Source organism: Vicugna pacos, unplaced genomic scaffold, assembly GCF_048564905.1.
Source record: "Vicugna pacos unplaced genomic scaffold, VicPac4 scaffold_20, whole genome shotgun sequence".
In the NCBI taxonomy this organism is placed as follows: Eukaryota; Metazoa; Chordata; class Mammalia; order Artiodactyla; family Camelidae; genus Vicugna; species Vicugna pacos.
In genome coordinates, this window is record NW_027328741.1 from 86,500,516 (window position 1) to 86,527,283 (window position 26,768).

Below are 26,768 nucleotides of genomic sequence, written 5' to 3' on the forward strand. Positions count from 1 at the left end.
CTGTCCCCACCCCAACCTTTTATGGGACCGTCACTGCCAACCAGCCCGGTGATGACTTTGGTCACCTTTCTCTAACAGTTGCGGGTCTCTGGCGTGGGCGCTGGAAATGCTCACAGTATTGCAAACCTTTTGGTTGAATTGAGGGTAGTAACAGTAACAGCAGCAGAGACACGGGTCTCACATACTTGATCTAATCCTGAAAGGCAGCTGTAACTTTTATTATCTGGCTTCATCTCTGCTGTCCTCATAATCAGTAAGATGGAGAAGTGGAGGCTCAGAGAAGCCAGGCAGCTCACTCGAGATCCTACAGCTCCCAGGTACCAGGATCAGTGTGTGAGCTAGTCCTGTCTAAAGGAGACTTGTCCCAGTGTATCCTCAAAGCTCTTTTCTGGGCTGCCCAGCATGTGCAAGGGCCCTGTGGTTGCAGTGGTGAGCTGGGGGCTGTCTTCAGGGTGTAGTCTGTTACAGTCATTTTTCCTATCTTAGCAGTGTGTTTTTATTAGTTACTGTGAAAAGTGTCAAATCTATGAAAAGCTGAAGGAATTGAAAAGTGAACACTCATATGCTCTTCACCCGTGTTTGCCAGTTATCAGCATCTTGTTACATTTACGCACTATACACATACACAGTATGTGTGTGTGTATTGTGTGTGTGTGTGTGTGTGTGTGTGTGTGTGTACGCATTTATTTTTCTGGCTGAAACTTCCAGGAATGGAGAAGCACAGACACTTCATCCTGAATACGCCAGCATTTAGGAGTGATTTCAAACTGTTTTCTCTGGAAGCTGGGTTCTCTGGAGCAGCTACTAATTTAAAATTTGTGCAGTTTGAAGCCTGTGTAAGACAGTCTCTGTCGTCTTTATCCTCACTCAAAAGGTCTTGTTGCCAGGAGAGCTCCGTTGTCCTCAACGATCACCTTCCTAACAAGGCAACATTTGAACTTACAAGTTTTCACTAAAAGAATATCACTATGTCTATGTTACATAATGTGCTTTCACAGAAGATATGACTTGCAAACAGGTTTTGCTCTAAAAAAGTTTTGGAAAGCCCAGTGAGCTCTGGGCTCCTTCTGGGCCAGCGCTGCCAGCACTGCCTGCAGAGGCTTCGGCTGGGGACCCCGGGGGCCTTGCGCACTCACAGGTTTGGCTGTCATGGCCTGTCATCACTCGTGAGTGGATCATAAACTAGGGCCAAAGGGTAAAGACCCCATGAATCATCAAGGAAGTCGTTTTCATGTCATTTTTCCTTTAAAGAACTATGTGCATACTCGTTTCTTCACGTGCAGCTCAGTGTATGTACGTGCGCACACATAAACATTGTAGTGGACGTTGGTTATTTGGCCACCCAGAATAATGATCCGCATGACAATAACATTGATGAGGACACTGCAACAGAAGTTGGTGTTTATTGAGGGCTAAATATGCACCAGGCAGTCTTCTGAGGGCTTTGCATGTCATACCTCATTTAATCCTCACATTGACTCTGAAGTAGGGACCACTGTCATCCCCATTTTACAGACAGGAACACTGGAGCATAAAGGATTAAGTTGTGAATGAAAAAAAAATATTGCAGCCATATCAGTAAACAAAGGATGCTGTGCCCATCAAGTCATCAGCTGCTACCACCACCCCCAACAGTGAGCGGGGGAACTCGGTGCAGACAAGCAGGCAGCCCGGCCTCTGCTGCCACCCCTAGCCTTGCCCACTGAGGGCACTCAGGATGTGGAAGAACAGGACACAGGCCCTAAGTATCTAGGTGCTGGGCAAAGGAATGATTTCAGCGAGCCCAGAACTTTGCACCTTCCCATACATAGAAAATCACTGAATTCCTTCACTTGAGATGTCTGGTTTTCTTTAATCAACAGTAATCCCTTAATGTTCTGATTAGCTGGTCTTGGTTGCAAAAACTCCTGTATATCCTGGCTTCTCTCGTGCCTCTTTGAAACACATAGAGCAATCGGAGAGGTTGCCTCCCGGGCTCGAGTCCTCAGGCCTGAATCCCCAGAAAGACCACCAAATAAAACAGAATTCTCAACATTCAGGTTGTGCATTTTATTTCAGTGACAAAGTAATGTGCCTGTATTCACAGAGCTAGTAAGTAGCTGGGCTGGGCTCTGAGCCCAGGAGTCCAACTGCAGACCCCACACTCCCCACTGCTCAGCTGTGCCGTCTCCCAGACACCTGGGTGGGCGTGTGATTGAGGCTGGAAGTTCCCAGACATGTTCTCAGGCCCACTTAAATTTTTTCTACCAAGAATTTTCCCTGCAGGGGTTTCTGGTTAGCATTCAAAAGCAGTCAAGTAACTTAAATATATACAAAACATTTGTGTTTCCACTCTGATGATGAGTTAAGAAGATGGTTAGAAACATACTCAGGATCACTGGGACAGCCACCGTATAACCCAAATCTCCAGACCGAAGAAGGTACCATCTAATTGTGTATTCACAAATGTTTAAAAGTCATTAACAGCAGCACAGTGGAAGCTCAACACCAGGCCCCACCACATTTTTTTCCCGTTCAAAGGGATCTGGACTAACTCTATTTCTATTGTTCTAGAAATGAGATGACCAGCTCTTTCAGAATATACAGCAACTGCCTCCACCTAAGCAGCGCCAGGCTTAGGAGTTTTACGGTAAAGCCATGTTTCCAAGGAGGTCAGTACAGAAAGCCAGAGTCTACCGGCAGTTTCTGGGAGAGAGAAGCTTTCCATCCATCGCAGAGGTTAACTTTTCCTTTGGGAGATGTTTATAATAGCAAAGGCTCAACTGGGATATTTATCAGCCTCTCCTGTTCCTCTCGGGTTTGGTGGTGTTGACAACGGGCAGGGATAAAATGAGCCGGTCATCTCAGGACCATGGAAAACCTGGAATCGAGGCTCAGGAATGCCCCCTATTTTCGGTGTGAGAAGGGGAAAGACTCTGTCCCCGTGTGCCAGAAGTGTGAGGCGTGCGTCCTGGCCTGGAAGGTCTTCTCCACCAAAGAGTGGTTCCGACGGGTGGGCGAGGTGTCCCGGAGGAGGTTTCTGGTCAGCGTCCTGGCGCAGCTGGATAGCTTGTATTTGTTGCACTATTTCCAAAACATCCTTCAGACCACTCAGGGGAAGGATTTCATCTACCACAGGTCCCGGGTCAACGTCAGCAAGAAGGAGGGGAGAGTTGTCAAGTCCTCCTTGAACCAGATGCTGGACAAGATGGTGGAACAGGAGATGAGGGAGATCTTGCGCTGGTTTGGGAACAGCTCCCACCGGACGAAGGCCAGTTACACACTCTTGCTGCTGCAGATGTGCGACCCCAAGTTACTGCTGCTGCCACCAACGTCATCGGAGCCCTGTTGCTGAGAGAGCAGGACACCGCCTCAGGTAAGCATGGCCACAGGTGGAGAGGGGAGCCCCTGGAGACCAGAAGGCCTGACCTCAGAAGCCTGTAAAGGGGCAGGAGGGGCAGACAGGCCTAGGTAGATGGGGGTTTTCCAGGTTGCGGAACAGACTTCTTTGTCCTGACACCTGATCCTGTTTGCCAAAGGCGAACCTGCTGAGTATGTCTTCCTTCTGGAAAATTATGAAATGACAAATGCAGGAGGAACTTTCAGCTGGCCTCTAGGATGGACGTCTGCATCCCTTACACCCAGAAATGGCTGCTTTGTGCGTTTGCTACTTATGCTGGTGTGGGTCCTGCCTCAGCTGGTTTGAGATTGAAGCTGGTGAGGGACTGAAGTGGGTTTGTGGGGATGCAAAGGGGACACTGCTGAATTGTTTTGTCCTTCCATTTGCACCGTACAGAGACCAGGCAAAGAGGTCAAAACCCGGGGCTTTTCTTCATTCGTTCCACTGTATTCCTTGCTTGTGCATGAAATCCAGCCTTGAAGTGGAGTTTATCCGAGGCTGGAGGTGCAGAGGGGCCGCGTGTGGACATTAGGAACCCCCGCCCGACCGCCGGGGCAGCTGTTCTCAGTGGTGCATGTGTCAGAGTCGTTGCAAGGGCTTGTAACACACAGGTGCCCGGGGCCCTCCCCAGCAGGTGTGATGTGGGCCGAGAGCCTGCGTTTCTCACCAGTTCCCAGCAGACACGGATGCTGGTCTGAGGACCTCACTCAGGTAGGACAATGGCCTAGGGTGTCGGTGAGAAGGTCTTGGAAATGTTGCGCCAGCTGGACCAGGGCAGCAAAAGCAATCATAAAGGAGCCAAGGGCCTGGGGACTGCAGGGGGTCCGGGAGGGGAGTCCAGCACGGGAGGCAGAGGCGTGGCAGGGTGAGAGGGGCTGGTTGGGATGTCAGACAGAGTTTGAGCTCTTGAGGGCGGGGGATTCCTAATGTCCATGAGACCTGATCTGCGGACTAATAGCAATCCAAGGGAGTTTAAAGTTACCTGACTTTGGGGGCAGCTAGATCCTGATCTATGCACCTGATGTCTTTGGTGTGTCTTTGGAGGTAAAGGAATGATCGTCTGGAATGCAGAAATGGTGGGAAAACCAGAGAATCTTCTTAGTTAGATTAGAGATTGACCGGGTCCGACTCCTTCACGTTATAGGTAAATAAGCCAAAGTTCAGGGACCCTGAGGGACTTGGCCATGGTCACCCTGTCAGGGGCTTGGAAACCAGGCCTCCTTTCCTGAGCATCTCCTGCGAGCGATGCTACCCTCCCGACAGGGCGTCTGCCGCGCACCTGCCGTGGGCTGTGGTTCTCCCCACCCAGGAATCAGCTCCTGGTGTTAAAGGTTGTGTAAGTCCAGTTACAGACTGGGGTAACCTTCCCCTTTCCCTGGGAGAGCTTGTCTCTTAAAAAGTTCACTTTTCTAATTTGGTTCAAGGGTGTTTATTCATATTGTTGCAAAACATTAAGCAAGAGCTTCAGGAAAGCAGCCCCTCGTCCAGCGCCTTCCTTCCACCCGCAGGGCTGGCTCCTTCTCTCCCCCCCGCCCCCCCGCCCCGTGTATGGAGCTCTGATCAGTCTTGCACGCAGGTGGGCTGGCAGAGACTAATAGGCTTTCTGCGATTCTTGTGCATTTTGTGTCACTGGCCTGGTCCATTCTGTGTAGACTTGAAAGAACCCGGTAGAAGTAAAACCACCTCTCTCCACCACTTTCTCTCCACACACCTCCTTAAAGAGCCCCTCGTCCTGCTCTTTTGTTTTTCAGGGTTCGATCATGATGCCAGCAAAGTGTTTTTCTTCCCTGAGAAAGGCTGTAGCCCCACCCCGCCGTGTGAGGCCTCACAAGTCTGCGGGGCGGGCAGAACCAGGAACACAGACTTCCCCTTGTCCACCAAAACCTCAGGAAAAGCAGGCTTGCAGGAGATCATGCCGGGGGGAGCAGCCACTGCAGGTAAGCCAGCTTGCCGCAAGGACGCTGCTGGAGGTGACACGGGGGTCCCAGTGGAGTTGGGGGTGGCAGTGCAGTAGCCTCTGGGGAGGACAGATTTGGGCAACGAACATTCACTTGGGGTTACAGTGGGCTTGTTTAACCGCACACATGGTCGGGGAGAAGCAACGATTAAAATCAGTTGGTGTGACCCTAAATCTCTGTCTGCCCCGGGCCATGCTCCCTCACCCAGCCCCTGACCTCTGGCACCCAGGAGGGGGAACACCTCCAGAATCCAACCCACCAGCATCTGTTTTTGCAGCACTGGATTCAGTCCTGAGGTGGAAATGGAAGCAGTGGGGGATGGGCCCTGACCTCAAGGCCATCCTCGGTTGGTGTTTGAAGTAAGATGTATACGTGAAATGATTACAAAAAACACAAGGCACCGATTTTAAAACGCTTTTTATATGGAGAATTTCAGATGCTCACCATCACCCATGTAACCCTCATCCTCAGCCTCAGTGATTATCAACATCTTATATCTTATTTCAGCCATCCCTCTCTTAAAAAAATTTTTTTTATTGAGGTGTAGTTGATTCAGTGTTAGTTTCAGGTGTACAGCAGTGTGATTCAGTTACACATTTACATTGACATATATATTTTCTTTTCAGATTCTGTTCCATTATAGGTTATTATAAGAAATTGAATATAGTTCCCTGTGCTGGACAGTAGAACCTTGTTGTTTATATATTTTATATGAAGTAATGTGTGTCTGTTAAGCCCCAAACCCTAATTTATCCCTCCCCACCCTCCCCTCTTTGGTAACCAGTTTGTCCTCTATGTCCGTGAGTCTGTTTTTGGTTTGTGAATAGAATTTTTATCTTTTTTTTTAAGATTCCACATATAAGCGACATCACGTGATACTTGTCTTTCTCTGTATGACTTACTTCACTCAATGTGATAACCTCTAGGTGCATCCATGCTGCTGCAAATCATCCCCCTCTTTTCAAATTAAGCCTTTTTCTGGTTGGGATCGTTTAAAGGGAGCTGCAGACACAGCCGTTTCACCAGCAGGGCAGTCGGCACGGCAGAGACGGCCTTGAGCTGGGAAGGCTGAAGACGGCTCGTGCGTTTGGTTCGGGAAGTTCTGTTTCCATTTTGGCAGAAGAAACGAGCAAACTCCAGTGGCCTGAGGGTTGACCCTGATGAGCTCTATTTTGGGGAGAGCTTCTGGCGAGGACTCGCTCTTGCCCTGGAGTCTCACGAAGCCACCCCAACGGTGCCCCTTTCTCCGGCTTCCCTCTAGAAGGGCAGTGGAAGAGTTTGCTCCAGTGCACTTCCAAGATGAACAGACTGTTTTCTGGAAAAGCAAGGGTGTCCAAAGCAGGGTCGGCCCCTGACGGCCTGCCGGTGGACCTCCATGCTGTCCGGGAGCTATCGTCCGGGGTCAGCCGGTACCAGGACTTCATCCGTCACCTGCCTGTCCACCTCTCCAAGCGTATCCTAAGTATGCGGGGCCTTTTGGGGGATTTCTCAAGAGACCTCCCATCCCCAGTGGGGGGAGGTTCCCAGGTCCCCGTCCTGTTTTCCAGGCATGCTGGATAAGAACAGCTTGAACAGGTGTGCGTCTGTGAGCCAGCACTGGGCGGCGCTGGTGCAGCAGGTCAAGGCGGACCTGTCAACGCACAACTTCATCCAGCACCAGATCGCCTTCCTACAGGTACTTCCTGTCTGGGAGGCGACAGCCTTGGACCAGCCTCACTGCCTCGCCGAGGCCAGCCTGGCTGTGAGCCTTTCCACCTGCTGTGGACGCTGAGCTGGCCTCCTGCTCCACGTTGGTGCTTCCTCACTGTCTTTTTGTTCCATTTGCCCTCCCACTGTCAGTGCACCTGGCAGGGACCACACGTGCAGAAACCTTGCGGGAAGAGAAACACAGAGCCTTTCTGAGACCTCACAAAGCAGGGACTTTCCGCAGGGAGCCACATCGTGGCTCATGCAGTAAGAGAGCCTCGTGTGGTACACGGACGTTCACAAGGCCACGAAGTCTACTTTTAGGTTAAAATGCAATTTTCCCCAGATATTAACCATCTCTGGCAATTGTACTTCTGTTTCTTGCCTGAAGCCTGAGCCTAAATCATGGGTTCTCGGTAGCCTGGAGTTTTCCCAGCAGAGAGAGCTGACAGGAGACAGAGGAGGCAGGCCAGGCTCGGGAAGCTGGGAACCGCCCGCCACCTCTCACACGCCCCCCCAGACCTTTGGTGTCGTTGTCCTCCTGAGGCCTGTCTGCACGCACCACTGGCCTAACTGGCCGGGCCCAGGCCTTCCTTGGCCAGACCTTACCCGTCTTTCAGATCCTGCCAAGCACCGGTGTTTCCTCTCTCAGAGTGTAAGAACTAAGAGTAGCCGTGTTCTGTTATTCCCCGCCCAGGGGTCCTACACCAGGGGAATAGACCCTCATTATGCCAACAAAGTCTCCATCCCGGTTCCTAAAGTGGTGGACAATGGGAAGCACCTGAGAGTGAAAAATCAGAAATGGAAACTGAGAATGAAGGTGGGTTCCAGTGGCATCTGGGGCAGGCGATTGTGAGTGTCCATTCTTATTGGGCACTGAAGGCTGAAGTCCGGCCCTGGCCCTCACTTAACCATGCAGGGTGTGGGAGGACATGGCTATAGCATGTGGGTGTGTTTTTGGCTTCCTGCTAGCATGGCTGCTAGTTCCTGTATTTTGAGGTTTAAAAGTGTGGCTGGGAAGAAAATTGGAAGTCTGGTTGAGTCAGCTGTGCCAGAATTTAGCACTCCTGGGGGCCACAGCTACTCAGGAAGTGAGTGATGGAAGGAGGGAGGGAGGGAGGAGGAAGGAAGGGAGGAAAGATGGAAGGAATATTGGAAAAGAATGAGGAGCATGCTGTTTAGACTTGACAAAATTGGCTTCCCCTCTCTGAGGCTCAGACAGCTTGTCTATAAAATGATGAGAACACTTTGGGGGCATGTGATGTGCTTTGTGAGGCTGCTTTGTGAGGCTGCTGCAGGGGGAAGTGAAGGCTGCAGGTGTGCAGAAACTTAGCCATACAAGTGCCTGGGGTGTGTAGGCGTAATTTCACGTGTGACTTGAGTCTCTCCGGACCGTCACGAATACACGATGTGACTGTGAAGCTGCGGTGAAACGGCCAGTCAGGGGGCACCTGCAGCTTTATTGTGCATGCATCCTGATTTCCTGGTTGTGAGCTCATCTTTGGAAAAGTTGTGCTGTTGCTGACATCACAAGTTCCTGAAACCGGAGGTGGAAGAATTAGGACCCCTGACTCAAAATTTTCTCCTTTGTGGGTTCCTTGTGCTTGCCGGCCCCTCCCCATCACCATGCAGCAGCGTCCACAGCCTTAAGAAGAGGAGTCGCGGGCCCCTGGCCCCTTGCCAGGGGAGGCTCTCGGGGATGTGTGTCTGGGCCCTAGGTCAAGCTGCCGCTGTACTTTGACTGCAGATTTTCCCTTGTTAGAGTGATTACAACCTGTGGACCACATACCAGAGCCAGGAAACTCAGCAGGTCCAGATGGAGGAGAGGAATGTCTTCTGCGGGACTTACAATATCCGCATTCTCTCTGACACGTAGGTACGGGGGCCAGAATCCAGGTCTCCAGGGACCCTTGAATTACCACACTGGCTTAGGGTCTCCACGACCCTCGCTCACCTGGAGAGGCAGTGGTCCCTCCACCCCACAAGCTCCAGCTCCAGAACAGCACGAGACCCCATTTGGGGAATAGGTGCTTGATTGTTGCACCTTTCCTGGCAGCAGCTGGAGGATGCTCTCCCCTTATAAACTTGGGGTGGACTGACCAACGACCTTTTGCACACACACGAAATATTTTAAAACTGTATTTATTGCTTTATTCTAATTTTAGAAGTAATATATATTTATTGGGAAAAAATCCACTAAAAGCCAGAAAATGTCTAGAGAAAAGGAAAGTTGTCCCACGGCCTTGCCACACAGAGATAACTACCATTGACATTGCTGTTGATCCTAGAATTTCTTCTTTGCGTGTATGGACACATATTTTAAGGAGATGCAGGGCTGTGCTGCGCCCCCGACTTCAGCAGAGCACTGGAATGTCTGTCCATGGCAAATATGAAAATGGCATTTATGATAACTGTGGAGTGTGACTTCATTTAAATAGTCCAGAAGAAGCCCCATTAATAATCAACTTTCTGCTCTGCTTTAGACCTAGGAGTCACTTTTTATTCATAAAGTTTTGGGAAGGCCATCTCTATTTTATTTTTGGCCATGAACCTCACTAACAAGTTGCATTTTGACCACCAGGAGGGGGAAGACAGAGCAGGCAGGGGGAAGGCAAAGTTGAGTTTTTACGGAGAGCATGGTGATACGTGCTCTTCAGAAGAGAGGATGACAGCTCGAACTCTAGAAATGACAAATGGAATGAGGACAAAAACGTCAGGATTTGCTCCTCATATTCAGGGTGACTATAAATCCCTGTTTACTGGAACAATCCCACTTCACTCTGTGGTCCTTGAATTAATAATAGTGTCTCCTTTCACAATGAAAAAAATCTCACTTTGGACAATAAATTATTCAGTCATCCTGCTCATATTCCATCTATTTGCTGATGCTCTTATGATTGGAAAATTAATTCAACTCACCCTGTTTCACAGACTATCAGCTCATTGAGGGGCAAGGTCCATCCATACCCTATTCATCTTTGAATTTCCCATTAGCACCTGTTAGCCCAGGACTTTGCTCCTAAAATATGCCGAGTAGATGTCGGTTAAAGGGGGGAAAAGATGGAAACAGTGGGATGTGCAGTGGGTCTAGGGCTTCCCAATTGTGTTCATCTGAGGTTTTCCATGAAAAAAGGTTTCCACGGTCTAACAAGTTGGGAAATGCTACGACTCTTTTATCTCCCTTGGGGACTTGTCATACATTAGCAGAATTAAGAAAAAAACAGTCTGGCCTTTTGTCCTTATGTTTTAAATCTACCTGAAGTAGGCTTTTGTTATGGTGTGAGGTGGGGGCTCCACCAGGGCCTGCTGACACGAGGTCTAGCCTTCTTCTGCCTCCGGTGTTGGAAGGCCCCAGGTTTTCCGTCCTCCCACTGCTGCAGGTTACAGGCACTGGGCTGAGGGAGTTCCAGGAAGGACACCAACCCTTCCTTCATTACTCATCCTTCCACCCCGGCAACTCAGGTGGGACTGAAGCAGAATCATCCACTACTCTGGGGGAGACTTGCTAGCTGTGTCCTCCAAACGGAAGATCCAGCTTCTGGACGTCATACAAGTGAAGGAGGTCCCCATCACACTCCGAGGCCATGCCAGGAGCGTCCACGCCCTCTTCCTGTGTGAGGAGGACAACTTTCTTCTGAGTGGGAGTTATGACCTGAGCATCAGGTGAGCAGTCCCCAGCACCCCCAGGCCTGAAGGCGGCTCGTGGAAGAAACATGCATGCTCTTACCTTTTCATATTTATGCAAAAGTTATCCTAAATGGTACTGACTTCTAGAACAACCCACCTTTTTTTTTGGCAAGATAAAAACCAAGAATTTGTATATTGTTTAAACTTTGAATGAGATAAATTTATAACAATTTTCTAGCTGAAGACTGAATCAGAAAGTGTCTTCTGTTTAGCATTCTTAGATGAAGGCATAACTGATATTTCTTTTGATAGATTCCTTCAAGGGAAAGCAGTTTTTTTGTGAGTAGAAATATAGTATAGAAGCAAAGTAGTGTTTAAAAATGTATATATACATATATTTTAAAACAATATAATAAACACCCATGTGCTCATTACTCAGGCCAAGAAACAGATCATCCCCAGTCCCCAAACCCCACTGTGTGCCTTTCTTTTACTGCTTCTTTTTCCCTCCCAGCCCGAGGTAAGGGCATCCTAAATTCATGCTAATTATTCCCTTGTGTTTCTTTATAGATTTGCTGCTTATTTATATATCTCCAAACACATTAACTACTTTTGTCCATTTTTTGTACATAACATAAGTGGAATTGTATTTTAAAACTTCATCTCTACTTGATTCTTGCACTGAACTATGATTTTGAGATTCATCCGTATGATGTAGGTAGCAATAATTAATTTTCACAGAGATACAGTATTTGATTGGATGAATACATCATAACTCATTAATTCTTCTGTTGATGGAGGTGTGCATTGTTCATAGTTCTTTATTCTTTCAAAGATGTTCTTGGATGGGCTCCTGGGACCCACGTGCATCAGTTTTCTATTGTTTATTGAGGTATAATTGACATATAACGTATTCGTTTTAGGTGGACAATATAGTGATTTCATATATGCATATATTGCATAATGATTACCACAGCTTACTTTAGTTTTGTCCATCACTACATATAGTTTTACAATTTTTTTCTTGTGACGAGAACTTTCAAGATCTACTCTCTTAGCAACTTTCAAATATACGACACAGTATTGTTAACTATAGTTCATGAGTGTTTTTTTTAAATTGTAGTTGACTTACAATGTTATGTTAGTTTCAGGTGTACAACATAATGATTAGTATTTTTACAGTTTCTACTCCATTTAAAGTCGTTATGGGGGGAAGGTATTGCTCAGTGGCACAGGGCACGCCTAATATGCACAAGGTCCTGAGTTCAATTCCCAGTACCTCCATTAAGAATAAATAAATAAATTAAAAAGCTAATTACTCCCCCGCAATATAAAGTTGTTACAAAACATTGGCTATGTTCCCTGTGCTACACATCAACACATGAATGAATAGAGAGATGTGGTATGTGTGTGTGTGTGTGTGTGTATAGATATATAATATTACTCAGCTATAAAAAGAATGGAATTTTACTATTTAAGATCCATCTGGAGAAGGGAGTGTTTTTCCATAAATGGTATGTAGATAACTGGATATCCAAATACAGAGAGGAAAAAGAAAAATAAATGGGGCCCCTACCTCATTTGATAACAAAATCAGTTTCAGGTAGATTTAAGGCCTAAAGATGAAAGGCAAAACTATTTTTTTTTTAATTTTAAAGAACACATTCCTGAGTAATTTCTTTATGACTTTAAGGTAAGAAAGGGTTTACTAAACATGTCAAATCAACAAGGTCTACTACATTTAGGTTAAAGATTTCTGTTCATCAAAAGATACCATAGATGAGTCTTAAATGGAAGAATACATTTGCAGCACAAAGATAAAGAATTAGTTATCTAGGAAACTCGAAAACTCGTATGAATTAATAAGAAAAGGATAAATAAGTCAACAGATACATAGACCAAACAAAAAACAAGAAAATGAAAACTGAACAGGAATTTCATAGGCGAGGAAGCGCAAATGGTTCCAGAACATGTTGTGGTGACACTTCTTACCCCGAGTAATGCCCCTTGTCTGGCGGCACCGCAGTTTGTTTATTCTTACATCTGCTGAAGGACATCTTAGTTGCTTCTAAGTTTTAGCAGTAAAGCTACTATAAACATCCGTTTGCAGGGTTTTTTTCTAGTTTTGTGGGAAATCACCAACTGTCCTCCCACGTGGCTGTAGTACCATTTTGCTTTCCCACCTCCATTAAAAAAAAACACTAACAATAAATAAACAAAGAGGAGACTTCTTCCCGCGGGGGCGGGCCTGTGCACCTGAGGGTGTTCAGCAGCATCCTCGGACCCTACGTGCTCCATGCCAGTGGCACCTCCCCCCCGACTTGTGCCCACCAGAAATGTTGCCAGACATTGTCAGAGGTCCCCCGGGCGTGGAAATCACCCCGGCTGACAGTCACTGCATTCGTGTATTTACTCCTGCACAAAAACCCTGTGAGGTGACTGCTATTATTATCATTTCCATTTTATCAGTGAGGAAATGAAGCGTACCTGAAAATGAAGCAACTTGCCCAAAGTCACACCTACTAGGTGCTGCAACCGGGAATCAGATCCAGGCCTTGGACTCATGAAACTGCCGCCTTCCAGCCACCTGCTGATCTAAAGGAGCCCTAGACAGGATGGTCCTCAGAGAGTCTCAAAAGCTTTTTTTTTTTTTTGCTTGATTCCTGCAGGTACTGGGATCTGAAAAGTGGGGCTTGCATATGAATCTTCAGTGGCCACCAGGGCACCATCACGTGCATGGATGTGTATAAGACCAGGCTTGTGTCTGGAGCAAAAGATTGCCAGGTCAAAGGTGAGAAAGAAATGGCTCACAGCTTCTAAGAAGCTCCCCCAAGTCCGTGGGTTGCCAGAGGACTTGCTTTGCCCATTTCTAGTTCTTTCCTCTTTGTTTGTTTGTTTTTTGGTGGGGAGGTAATTGGGTTTATTTTTAAACTTTTTAATGGAGGGACTGGACTGGGGATTGAGCCCAGGACCTTGTTCATGTTAAGCACACGCTCTACCGCTTGAGCTATACCCTCCTCTTGCTTTGCTTATGTCTATAGGCCGTCCTTCATCCTGCCACCTACCCATCCATGTATCCAGTGATCCACTCACTTATTGGCTATTTGCTGAACACTAGATGCCGTGGTAGGTGGTAAGGGAGGAAAATGAACATGATATGGCTCTTTTGACATGGCCTTTAATCTCCTCCAGAGGCTCCTGGTCTCTTAATGGAGACAGATAAGTGAATATATAAGGGGGGACAGTAACATGTGATAGTACAATAGTAACATGTAAGAAATCCCAGCCCCACCCCCAGAGCCTCCATGAGGAAACATAGCCCTGATGACACCTTGCCTTTAGCCTTGTGAGGTCGTGCTGAACTTCTGTGAGCTAATGCATCTGCTGTTTTCAGCCCCTAAGTGTGTGGCAATCTGTTACAGCAGCAAATAGAACGCTAACACGTTGAGTGTGGGATTCCCAGGCAGAGGCAAGTGCATCAACGTGGAGGTTATCCATTATAATAAGACGTGGAAGCCCAGGTGTGGATGAGATTTCCTCTGCAACGTAGGAGGGAAGAGCGAAGAGAAGGGAAGCCAGGGCCCCGGAAGCCACTGCATGTTAGGAGCAGGTGGAAGGAGGTGGTGGGAAAGGGACTGTGGGTGGCGTCACAGGTGCCAACGCTCAGACCCACCTGGGAGCCTCAGTCCTGACCCCTTCTCCTTCCTCAACTGACCGACAGTCTCCTTGCCATGACTGCCTTGAGGAGTGCGACAGGAAGGATGCAGGATGAGGGTCTGAAGATGGAAGGGCGGACAGGGCCTCCGACCCAGCTGAGTGAGTCTTGGATGGGGGGCACCAGCAGGGCCGGAACTGGGATGGGGGAGTCAGGCCCTCACTTCTGGTGCAGAATTTAAGGGGACACCAAAACACTCAGTAACCAAGACACATATTTTAATGCAGTATTTGAAAAGTCAAAATCAACATGCAAAATACATGATGAAAAAATAACCCGAGGACCTCTCACTTCACCCTAATCCTGGCCCAGATCCCAGCCTGCCTGTTTTCCCTGTGCTCCCCCTACCTGCCAGGGTTCCTGAAACAGAACAAAAACAGAGACAGTGAATTCTTTAAAACAGGGCGCCTTCCCAGTGGATCTTTTAATTCATCTTCAATTTTCCCATTTCTAGTTTGATAAAAGGGGCAGCATGTATGTAAAAACTTAGTGCAGAAAAGCGTGCTAACGTAGTTAGGGTTCATGGTTAAGAGCATGGCCTCCAGACCCAGTTTCCCTGCGTTTGAATCTGGCTCGATCTGCTTACCGCCTGTGTGGTCTAGAGTGGGTTCCTCAACCTCTCTGTGCCTCGGTTTCCTCACCTGTCCGGTGAGGACTAATAACAGCACTGGCTCGTGGAGGAGGTTTGCTGCACGTCAGGCGCTTGCAATGGCGCCCAGTCCACCGTCAGCGCGGGGTGAGGATCGGCTGTGGTTGCTCAGTATTCAGTCCGAGCTTACACATTCTGTTGCCTACAGAAGCAGAAGGCACTCTGGGGGCTGACAGAGCCGACTTCAGTGTCCTCACCCTTGAATTCGGTGCCCACTCTCAGTGTCTTCCTTCAAGCTCGGTTCTCCCACCCCCCGTCGACCCGCACATCCGCCCAGCGCTCGCAGTCCGGGAGGAAGTGCTCCAGCCCCGTCTATGGAGAAGCAGCAGTGAACCTGCCCCCGTGATGACAATCTCTCGGTAGTAAAATTCCAGAGTCAGAATCAGAAATACTTAAATGTGTAAGAGCAGAGACAGCTTTCTTCTCTTTGGGGGCCAGAAGGTGGGGGTCAGGAGAGTAGCATCTGGAGGGATGATGACACCACAGATATGCTACGATTGTCCTGAAGTTTGAGCGTTTTCCAGGCTTGAGGAGGAGGCCCAGTGGAGATGAGCTGTCCAGTTCTCAGACCCTGAGGCTAAGTTTCAGGGTCAGAGCCAAGGTCTGTGCCCGGCTGGCTCTCCCAGGGAGTGTGACTGGGGGCCCTGTGTTGCAGGAACACAGACTAGGGGTGAGCCTGTGGCCTGTGCTGGGCCAGGTGAAGCCTTCTGGGATCTGACCTCCAGGGCTAGGCTGGTCTGAGCTTCTGTGATGGGGTGTGGACCCCCACCATCACCCTCTCCATGCACCTGTCCCCCCCACCTTCCTCTCTCCCCCCCCCACCCTTCCAGAGTGGGATATCGAGACAGGGAGGTGCCTGAAGACCTTTAAACACAAAGACCCCATCCTGGCCACCAGGATCAATGACACATACATTGTGAGCAGCTGTGAGAGAGGCGTGGTCAAGGTGTGGCACACCATCACCGCCCAGCTGGTCAAGGTGAGAGGGCGGGCGGGTCATGGGGTGGGGGCACCAGGAGTGAGGGACGGGAGGACACTGATCAACTTCCTCCAGGTAGCGCCCCAGACCACCCTAGAGCAGCTGAGTACAGTCGCCAAAAGGGTGGTCCGGGGAAGGGGAAGTCTCCCTGCCCCCCAGGTAGGGGCCATTCTGAGACTGGACAAAGCCACAACTGTCCTCCTCCTTACTCTCTCATGAGAACATTGACTGCCTCAAAATTATTAAATGTTCACACCCCAAAACTGTTCTTGCGGGATTTGAAACCCCTGGCCCTAGCCGGTGGTGGTGAGACATCGCTTGTGCCAGGAACTCAGTGTCACAGCGAGCTGGTCTGACTGGTGGCTCTTTCCCACTGGTGATGTTGTCGCTGCAGTCTGACTGGCAGCTGCAGGCACTGGGATGCCCCAGGGGCCTCTGGGTCCTGCTGAGGAATGAGGGATGGAATCCTGTCCCCTTCCCTGTCTGGCAGCAGAGGAAGGGAAACTTTAACACTCTCTGGCACTCCGGGAAGACGGGGCCTGCCCCGCCACAGACCTGCCGGGAGCAGCTCTCTCCCTGATCACATTCCTGCTCAACTGGGGGAGAAATCTCTGCATGCAGGAGGCACGGGCCCTACTGGCCTTCTTAGAGCAAAATTCAGGTCGGCTCAGGTACACACCGAGTGGGTGGTCATCACGGATTGGTGGAGTGTGGCTCTGGGACTCATATGAAGACGCCCCCAGTCTGTGCTGAAGGTGGGCTGAAAACAGGGGCATGCTTTCTTGCAGACTCTCAACGGCCATGAGGGAAACGTGAAGTGTCTGTTCTTTGACCAGTGACATCTCCTCTCGGGCAGCGCCGACGGCCTGGTCATGGCCTGGAGCATGGTGGGGAAGTACGAGCGATGCCTCATGGCCTTCAAGCATCCCAAGTAGGTGCCAAGGAAGCCCTGGCTGAAGTCCTGAGCCCTCCTTTTCCCTCAGAGCCTAGACGGTGCCCTCTGGCCAATCGGTCCCTGTGCTGGCCTTCTGTCCCTTGGCTCTGACCCACTCCTGCTTTCCTCCTCTTATACCTGTTACCCAGCTTGGCCGCCCCCTCTCCTGACCTCACTTGTTTCTCTTAAGAAATCATAATACTCGGTGTGGATTTTGAGAAGTTACTGAAGTTTTATGCTTATGGAACACGTGATAAATGTGTATGTATTAGATATCAAATGTATGAATATTGGTAGTACTGTCCCAAATGATGCCAGTTCCAGTCAACTTAAAATTCTTGGAACTGGTCTTTAGCCCAGGAGGTTTGTGTTCACAAAAGCTTAAACTTGTCCAAGTGCCAGAAGTTTAAAAGCCACTTACGGGCTTAGAGAAGGATCTCCCTTAAAACCCGTGAGCTAGATTCCATTCCAGGACAGCAAATGGATTCCATTTCACTCTTCCAGTCCTGGTTTAGGGGTGGTGGCTACGTGGAGACAATTGAGAAGTAGGCTGAGGTCACAGCTAAACTTATTTAGCAAAGGCACTGTGGTCCGTTAGTGGTTGTGCAATGGTCATGGGTTTGCAGCTGCTCAAAGCCACTGCTGTTCAGCGTGAGCAATGCTTCTTCCCCTGAGTGCAGGCTAAGGAATCCCAGGGAACTAACCGCGGTCCTAATTGATTGAAGGAGTAAATAGGTCTTCCAGAAGGATCTCTCAGGGGATAGTTATTTGGTGCAACATGACCCCAGATTCCCTTGCAGCCTCCCAGGAACCTCTTGAACAGGCAGGCTGGCCCTGTGGGTGGGGGAAGGGAACATGCGTGCACGTGTGTATGCTGTCTGGGGTACATGACTGCCTTGCTGACAGGTGGCTGTCAGGAAGGGCCAGTGTTCAGTGATTTATCCACCCTCCAGGTGAGTATTGGTAAGCCTCTTAGCATGTCACCTGGATTCTCAAACCTTGACCTCAAGGAGGACTCCCCTGAATATTGTGACTGTACATTTCCCAGACCTTCCAGGCATGATTCAGTAGGACTTAGTAAAGCTCCTGAAAAATAAATCCTTCCCGGCAAACTCAGCAGTCTGTTCTCCATTTCATCAATCCGTGATCCTCCCTCTCCACCTCAGCTACGAGACCGTTTTAGACCATTTCCACTTCCATCGAATGACAGCCCCAACACACCATTCACATTGGTTCTTGATACCTTGTGCAGTTACAGCAAATCTGGAGGACACGGTCCACGATCTCAGCGGCAGGGCCTCCTCTCCCACCATCTGAAGTAGTGCTGTGTATGTGTAAATGCTCAATGAATATTTCTAATTGATGGACAATGAGGACTAACTTGACAGATTGCCTTTCTGGAGAGGTCTAATGAGTGGACTAAAACCCCTTTTTTGGCTATGAAACAGGTGAAAAAACAGATATATTTGCTCTTGGTCCTTCATGAAAGAAGGACCAGAGAAAGTGGGCTCTTTCCTGTCCTCTTGGGCCAACATTTTTTTCTTCATCCAAAATTAAGCTTCTGCATACAGTTTGGGAGAGAATGGATAAGAGGAATGAAATTAGAGGGTGCAAAGCAGGGCTGACAAAAATGATGCTGCTTAGAAAAGCTTCTGGACTCTGTAGTGACTTTTTTTAAACCTTTATTCCTTAATGTCTTTCCACGGCTAGTATTGTAATAATGTGTATGCATTCATAATTGTTGTATCTCCTTGATAAATTCATCCTTTTACATTATTTAATGTTCTTTTTTGTCTCTATTAACAATTCTGTAAAAGTCTATTTTGTGTGATGTTAATATAGCGATCCAGTCTCTTTTGGTATCAAGTATCTTTTTCCATTCTTTTACCTTCAACATATTTGTGTCTTTGAATCTAAAGGGAGCCTCCCATGGACAGCATATAGTTGGATCGTGTTCTTGATCCTTTCTTCCATGTCTGCCTTTTAATTGAAGAGTTTAATCCCTTTACATTAAGTGTAAAATGGACTTACTCTACCATTTTGCTTTTTGTTTTCTATAGTCTTATGTATTTGTTTTGTTTTGTTTTGTTTCTCAAGTCTTCTGTTAAAATAGATGATTTAAAGTCTTTGTCTAGAATTTCCAACCATTGGGCTTCACTGGTGGCCGGCACTGTGACCAAACTGTAGGCAAAAGAGCTGCAGAATAGGGAGAGAGAGTACGGCTGTGTGTTGAGGGTTGATGGTTCCCACCCAGAATTAAAAAATGATGACACACATCGTTTCCATCGTTTCATGACCCCTGCCTCCCCACCATACACAAAACGCCCCAATGACAGACAAACGCAAGCAGTTTACCAGAAGGTGGGTACTGCCCGTTGCTCTGTTCCCTTCCAGGGAGGTGCTCCACGTGGCCCTTCTCTTCCTCCGGGTCATCAGTGCCTGTGCAGACGGCAAGATCCGCATTTACAATTTCCTAAATGGGAACTGCCTGAAGGTGATGAAGGCCAATGGCAGAGGTGATCCTGTGCTGTCCTTCTTTATTCAGGGCAACAGGTGGGTGGTCGGTGTGGAGGTCAGAGCCCTGAGCCGCTCTGTTTGGATGAGTTTTTCCCTCCTCTGGGACTCTGGCCCCGGATTTGTCAGCAGCAGGAGAGGCGGGCAGTGCTCCCCTCCAGCTTTGGCTGCAGTGGAGTAATAGGCTGACTCTATGAGTTGGGGACTCATTCATGGGACTTCGCACAAAACTCAGCAATCGGGGATCATGTTACTCTTCCTTTGCTCGGGTGTCTGATCAAATCACATGATGGGTGCAGTTCGGTGTTGCTACGGGGACTGTGGTTCTGCAGACCTGCAACCCCTGCTGCTCCCTGGCCGCGTGTTCAGCCTGAGAGCTGCACCGGCTGTCTCCTGGTCTCACTTCCATTGCAGAGACTTACAGGACGGTGGGGGGTGGCACTGGCAGGCGGCCAATGTCCGGGGGGCAGAACTGAGTTTACAGAAACCAGAACCGTGACTACACGACTTGTACATAATACTCTGTGTGTTATATGCTTCACTTCACATATGATATTACGTGAAAATACCCAACTATACTGATCTTTTACATTCTCCCACAGGCTCGCTTGAGGCATCACCTAATCACTTCCAACCACATTGCCTTCCTTTTAATGAAACTTTATTTGTACTTTTTACCATCTTAAAGGACGAGGTGCTAGTAACAAGGCTCAGTAAATTAATTCTTTTCAGATACGAACTAATTTGAAAAAAGCCATTTAAAAAAGGTCCCCTCTGACCTTTTCTCGTTTGTGACATCCAAAGAGAGACTTCAGCTTGAGTGAAAATAAGTCTGGAAGAGATTTCTAATTGGAATGATTCCCTGAATTCCATTCCAGCCTTTCCAAAAACAAGTCACTTTTACAGAGTTTACGCTGCCAGAGAGTCTTAACATTGCAGCCTTTTGGAGCAGAAAGGAACCTGCACGTAGCATTTCCATGTCTTGCTTATGGTTGAAAGCGGTGCTTTATGGGTGCCAGGAGCCCCAGGACCCAGTGGGTGGGTGGGAAGCGATGTTGGGGGCCCCGGGTTAGGAACTCTTTTTCCCTACAGCGGCCTGACAGTGGGGATTAGGGAAGATGGAAATCCTCCTGCTTTACAAAGTGCAGGCATTCTGTCTGAATGCAGAGCACACACAGAGACCTTGGAGTGACGGAGTGAAGGAGCGTGCCGGCAGGCAGTGAGGGCTTGAGGCCTCCCCATTACAGACTTCTCCACATTCCTCAGGGCAGAGACGCAGCCTGTGGCTGCTGTGCTTAAAAAAAAAAGGAGTGAATTTCAAGACATCTGTGTGCAGAGTAGCTAAGCCTTCTGCCTCGGGCACCCCAGGTACTTGGCGCCCACTCCAGGAACAGAAATTCATTTAAAAATATTTTAACCCAAGAAGCGAAGTAATCAGAATGTATGTGCCTTGCTCACATTTAATTTTTAAGGAAAACAGCTACAGAGCTAACGACCCCCTGCTGCACGGCCGGCTGCCTCTCTCCTCTCTAGACCCTCCAGCGACCTGCACCGCCCTGTCTGTGGCACTGATCCCTCGGCCTCAGGACTGGGCACGACAGTAGTCCAAGTGCTATCTGGAAGCTGGGAAGTGGTGGCCTCCCAATCTTGTTGCTTTGGTTCCAGGATGGTGATCAACACGGAGAGCAATGTTCTCATGTTCCAGTTCGAGAATATAAAGTGGCAGTACCCCCTGGAACGGGCCAAACAGAAGACCAGGGACAAAGAGGAAGACAGGGAAGAAAACGGCCTCACAGAAGTTCTCTCCAAGTCCAGCACTCAGATCTACAGCCCCAGGGACTCTCTATCCAGCAAACAAGTAGCCCAGGAGTCCCTGTTAAGCAAACCTCACAAGTCCTGCATCTCTCTGAAGGCATCCAGGTCACCTACAGGTAAGAGAACAAAATCCCAGGCAGCCTGAGTGGTGCCCAGTGGAGCAGGTGAGGACGTGCCAGGACCAGTTTCTCTGCGGGATATCTTGGCTAATGGATTCTTGCTGATATAAATCCCAACCTTTAGGGAAGGTGAGAGCCATTCTCTCCCATCTAACAATTTGTTAGCCGGCTCCAGGGAATCTGATTTTCCAAGGACCAAGTTTTCCAACTTATTAGAGTCTTCCTACGGTAGACAAGACTAGCGCACAATACTTGCCATCAAAACAAAAGCCAAACAATCAACATCCTCCCCCCATGCCCCGAATCCAAATATACAGTGCATAATCATTTGCTTAGGACAGAGACAAGATATGCTATACTGCAGAAAAGTGTTCTCTGTAGAATGTATTCTCTCTAGACCTCCGATCGATAGCGTGCGTACCTGGAAAATACTGGATCAACAGATTGCCTCCAAGACTGTCACACCGGAAGTGGTTAGGACAGAGGTTGGAGAGTTTTAAATAATGCTTAGAGCTTGATAATCAGTAGGAAAGGTGAGTGGTGGTGGCAGGGGGTGGAGGAGGTCAGGAGGTGATCTAGACACATCTTAGGCTCCAGGTGACTACCGACTTTCATGGGATGACACGGTAACAAAGAGATCGTTCGAGTGAAAATCAGTTGAATGATCAGCTACACCCCGTTTATTCATACCTAATTGGATTATGCAATTACGACAGCTTCCCCCCACCCCGATCGTCATTCAGCACCGTTAACGGAAGCAGCTCTGAGTCAAGGAAAGCCAAAGCCACCCCGAAGAGACGGCAGGAAGAGAATGAGTCCCAGGGACGCAAACGGCAGGGGTGGCCAGCGGGAGCAAGAGACTTCGGAAGCAAAACCCCTCCCCGGAGGTAAGAAAGGTGAGGCTCCATTCATAACCAGTGCGGTGAGATCCAGCCTCTCTCTCTGTCTCTGCTCAGCCTGGTTTTTCAGCAGGTCCACCAGTAAGTCTGCTTATCTTTGATTCAGCGTGAATAAAATGCCCAGCTTCTCCCAAGAGTGACTGGTTTCCCTTAACTGTCCCATTACTACCTTCAGGCCATGCAGAGTGAGAGCCTTTCTGAGACGAGCTTCGAGCTGCTGGCTCTCCGGGCGCCTCCTCACTTCTGGGACCCTTGTGTCATCAGCCTGAGCCAGGAGTGCAGCAGCTGGAGAGAAGAGGCAGCCAGGCTGACTTCAGAGGGCGCTGCAGGGGATTCATGAGGGAGGAGCTAGGTTGGGGGGCAGTGCTATGCAAATGAGATGGGGAGGTGACGGAGAGAGGTGGGGAAGGGGCTTTTAAGAAGAGTCACTGGACACCATGAATGGGATGTCCCTTTGTTGGTTCTGAGCGGCTTTGGCAAAGATTTAAAATGCCTTTCAAATATTTTTGGCTGATAAGTAGTGTTTCTTTGAATCAAACTCACCGCAGAGACTAGTTTTGAGGCAACGGTAAGACAATTGAGTTTTATGAGGTCTATACTAAAGCCAGCATCCTTGTACATACCTGTGTCTGTACCTGTACAGGTGTAAACCTTGCAGGGTAAAGTCCTAGGAGTGGCTTCGCTGGGCCAGAGGATAATTGCATTTACAATCTGGAAAGATGTTGCCATGTTGTCCTTAAAAACCGCCTTGTCAACTCACTCTCCCACCACCAATGCTTGCACACTCCCACTGCCCCGAAGCCAACATGGGGTGATATCCATCAATTTGCACTTGCTCACATGACATGTAAAAACGGTACTTGCCTTTCTTTAAGGTTGATCACTAACAAGCTAAATGTCCATCCGTGGGCAATAATTAAGTAGATGATGACGAATCTGTACCATGGAGTATCACATGACAGCGAAAAATGGATGAGGAAGTGCATACGTTGGAAAGAGATCCACAATATATCACTATACGAAAAAAAGACAAGTTAATGAACAATGAGCACATCACAATTCCTTTTAATAGAAGGAGAAGAACTGCGTTTTGTCCACAGAATCATTTATTCTGGAATTCAAAGGAGAACGGGGACTATGTTAACATCTTAATTCCATTTAGTTTTATATGTTTTAATAAACTTATTTAATTAACAAAGTAAAGACCAGAACAACATTTGAAGTTTCATCCCATCTTAGTATGCCCATACACAGATATCTGGGGATAAAATCTATTTGGTCAAGGAGAATTATACACTGTTATAACAGTATAAAAGCAACACACCATTGTGTTTTCTTTTCTGGTTACAGATTGGTGTCTAGGGTGCAGACTGTACTCGCTAGGACAGACAAGACAAGATGACTTCTGCTTTTCATGACTCAGTCTTTCCTTTTGTAATACGGGGATCATGTTTCCAGTGTGTCTGTGGGGTACTGCAAGGATTGAAAGGCCCGAGTGAGAGGCATAGATTTGCTCACCTTTGAAGACATCCTTGCTAACCAAAGGGTCTGGCACCTTGGGGGTCCTGACCCTAAGGTAGTATGCCAGAGTGAATCTCTTGTCCTGGTCAGTGGCTTTTGGAGCAGCAGCTATTGTTCAAAACATTTTGGGAAGACCTGTTCAGGAACTGTCTTTTGGGCATGTGATCCTTTCCATTTTCCAGGGGTGACACATTATCTGAAGGCAGTTTTGATTTTGAGAAACATCCAAAGATCATTTGGAGTCCACTTTGATTAAGAAGGTGGAGATCAAGATTTACAATATGACTTTTATTTAGAAATCTGTTACTAAAAATTTATAAGGCCTATGAAAGAGGGGTGAAGATCATTCCCTCAGGGAAGTTTTAAGAATGGGTGGATTACATATGTTCCTTCCAAAATGTGCATACCTAGAGGTTAATACACACCAGTACACAAATACTAGTGTATTTGTTTAAAACTTATGTTAAATCTGTTACAATTTCTGGTCTCATGGAGAATTTTTGGTCACACAATGACAGTGTGTCCGCTGGGCAATAAAGACCTTGGTCTGAGGAGCAGTTAGAAGGAATTTAAATTTCATGCATAAGTACTTAAGTTTCTCATGAAACACTGTTTCTTTCCTTTTTTTTTTTTTTAGAAAAACCAGATGATGTGGAGAAAGTACCAAAAAAAGGACAAGTAAGAACTTCTGCAGATTTGATCAACCGCTCAAAGGAAAACTCCTGACACGTCCCTATGTCTCCTGACCAGTTCCTCCTGACAGTGAACGCCCTGAAGAAAGCCCATAATTCCAGGGAGTTTGCCTATCCCTGTAGGCCCCAAGCCCAGGTCACTGATGCCTGGGGACCTTCAATTTCATACCCTAGGAAGGTCCTGAGTTTTAAGGGAAAATCAGTCCAACGTGAAGTTGATCGGCTGAGATTCAGCAACCCTTCCATAGATGTGAAACAAACCAGCATTCCCCTCGAAATCCAGAAGCTTCAGCCCAACCTGAAGAATTCTCTGCACAGTCCCAGAGTGCAATCCACCCTACCCCAGCCCATGCTCGTCCACCCTAGGCTCGCTGGCAGCGTACAGGGTGAAGACGGGGCGACCAGTTCAGTTGATGGGATGGTGCACAGCTTCAGCCCCTTAACTAGCTCGCAGGTCATCAAACCAAACCGCATGCTGGCCCCGCCGGTGGGCACAGCGGCCCAGGCTGCTGAGAAAGACAGGCCTCACTTCTGCAAGGCCCTGGACCCCTTCTGGGTGAACACCCAGTTCATGCTGTGGACTGTGAAGGAGCAGAAGGAGTATGGGGAGGCCATGGTGAAGGAGTATCAGGCCAGAAAGCCTGCTGGAGTGGTCAACCCAGAAAAGGCCAGCAAAGCTGCCTGGATCTGGAAGATCGAAGGCCTGCCCATAGACAATTTCATGAAGCAAGGAAAAACCACAGCCCCTGAACTTGGACAAAACATATTTATCTGAACCAGCCTTGGGAGGTTACAATATCTTACAATAAATAGAAAACCAAGTGGATTATTGGTGTTTGGCCCCCTTTTTGGGTTTATTTGTCATTTCTCTCTCCCTCTCTTTTTTCTTTTTTGACTGTTCCCTAGCAATTAATGTGGGGACTCAATTATTTTCCTACAAGCCAAAGAACTGATATTTTCAAAGTAAGAAAACAGAGGGAGGCTGGGTGAGATCAGCATCTGTATTCCCACTGAAAACCACCCAGCGAAACACAGGGAGGCCACTTTCACTGGTGGGGATGGGGAAGGGGTTTTTGGAAATTAAATACCACTCATCATTACCAGTTTAGTGTTATCATTTCTTCCAGAAAATGAACTGGATTATATTCAGAAAAATGGGCTGAATTTCCCTGGTATTTTTGTATGGAAGCCTGATGAAGGTCAGTGAGTTCAATTAAGAATCTGAGAGAAGCCCTCAAATTGCATCTTTCCTCTCCAGGGCTAACGCCTATGGAAGAGAATTAAGTACCTTCGCCCTCTCTACATTCATATCGAGTGTGTCGAGGTTGCTACTTAAACCTGCAGAGGCTGGTGTCAGGTACCAGGCAGGTAGTTTAGAGAGTGCAGCCCAGCACAGGGGCTGTGGCCCACTGGAGAGCTCAAGCCCGTCCAAAGAGGGCAGCTCCTACTCAGCAGCTCAGAATGGCCACAGGATGGAAACAATCCAACCAGAATGCAGGACGAAACCAACAAAAACCCAACCCCACAAAACCCCACAACCCGCACACTGGGTGGGCCACCAAAACCCTGGCATAGGCAGAGTAGATACACACATATGGTCTCTGCGTTTCACCACTGTTTGTCAGGCTTTCTCTCCTTTGAGATTTTTTTCTCCATTATTAGGATGTCAGGTTTAAAGCAGCACTGGCAAATCGCCATGTAAAAACTGTGATTTGAATGGAAAGAACCTCCTCAATTCAGGAAACACGTTATTCCACGAGCCTTCTGATGGCAGTCTGCCCATAGGCGGGGCAAATAGCATCTTGTTATAATCACAGTTTCAAAGATGACACAGAGTCTCTGAATTTCAGGTCCTTCACAGGGCAAGATCACATCATTAGTGGCTAAACTTAAAACAGTAATAAGAATAACATCCTCTATTTAGCAGGACTTACCCTGTAAGGGTACCGTTAGCATCCCCACCTTACCACTGAGGTAGGGAAGGACGCACAGAGAGGTAGGTTAGCTAGCTAGATAACTGGTAAGTGGAGGAGCCGGGACAAACCCAGGGGCTCAGACTCCAGGGCCTACTCTCTCAGCCTCTCCCTCCGTACTGTCTCCTGGGGTCTATATTCCTCCCATAAGAATACCCTCCCTGTTTAGAGTCCTCCTGCCTTGTTCTTCGTAATAACTGTTTACCCCTTCGCAGGAGAGTATCTTTTTTTCTTCAATTGTTTCTAAAATTTAAGGTACAAAAGAAATACTGTAGGCAGTACACATTGTCGTAAAATATTCAAACAAA

General features: G+C 48.0%; 1 protein-coding gene across 1 annotated transcript; it reads left to right on the forward strand.

Moving 5' to 3' along the window:
• Window positions 1–2,851: 2,851 nt before the first annotated feature.
• Window positions 2,852–25,313, forward strand: LOC102545855 (F-box and WD repeat domain containing 10B). The gene is given in 14 exon segments (XM_072957401.1): window positions 2,852–3,326; window positions 5,131–5,316; window positions 6,503–6,799; window positions 6,885–7,012; window positions 7,721–7,843; window positions 8,786–8,895; window positions 10,486–10,686; window positions 13,320–13,441; window positions 15,845–15,993; window positions 16,782–16,924; window positions 19,322–19,480; window positions 21,107–21,372; window positions 22,119–22,175; window positions 24,439–25,313. Coding segments are annotated over 14 exon segments (3,240 nt in total). The 3' UTR covers window positions 25,263–25,313.
• The last annotated feature ends 1,455 nt before the right edge of the window (window positions 25,314–26,768 follow it).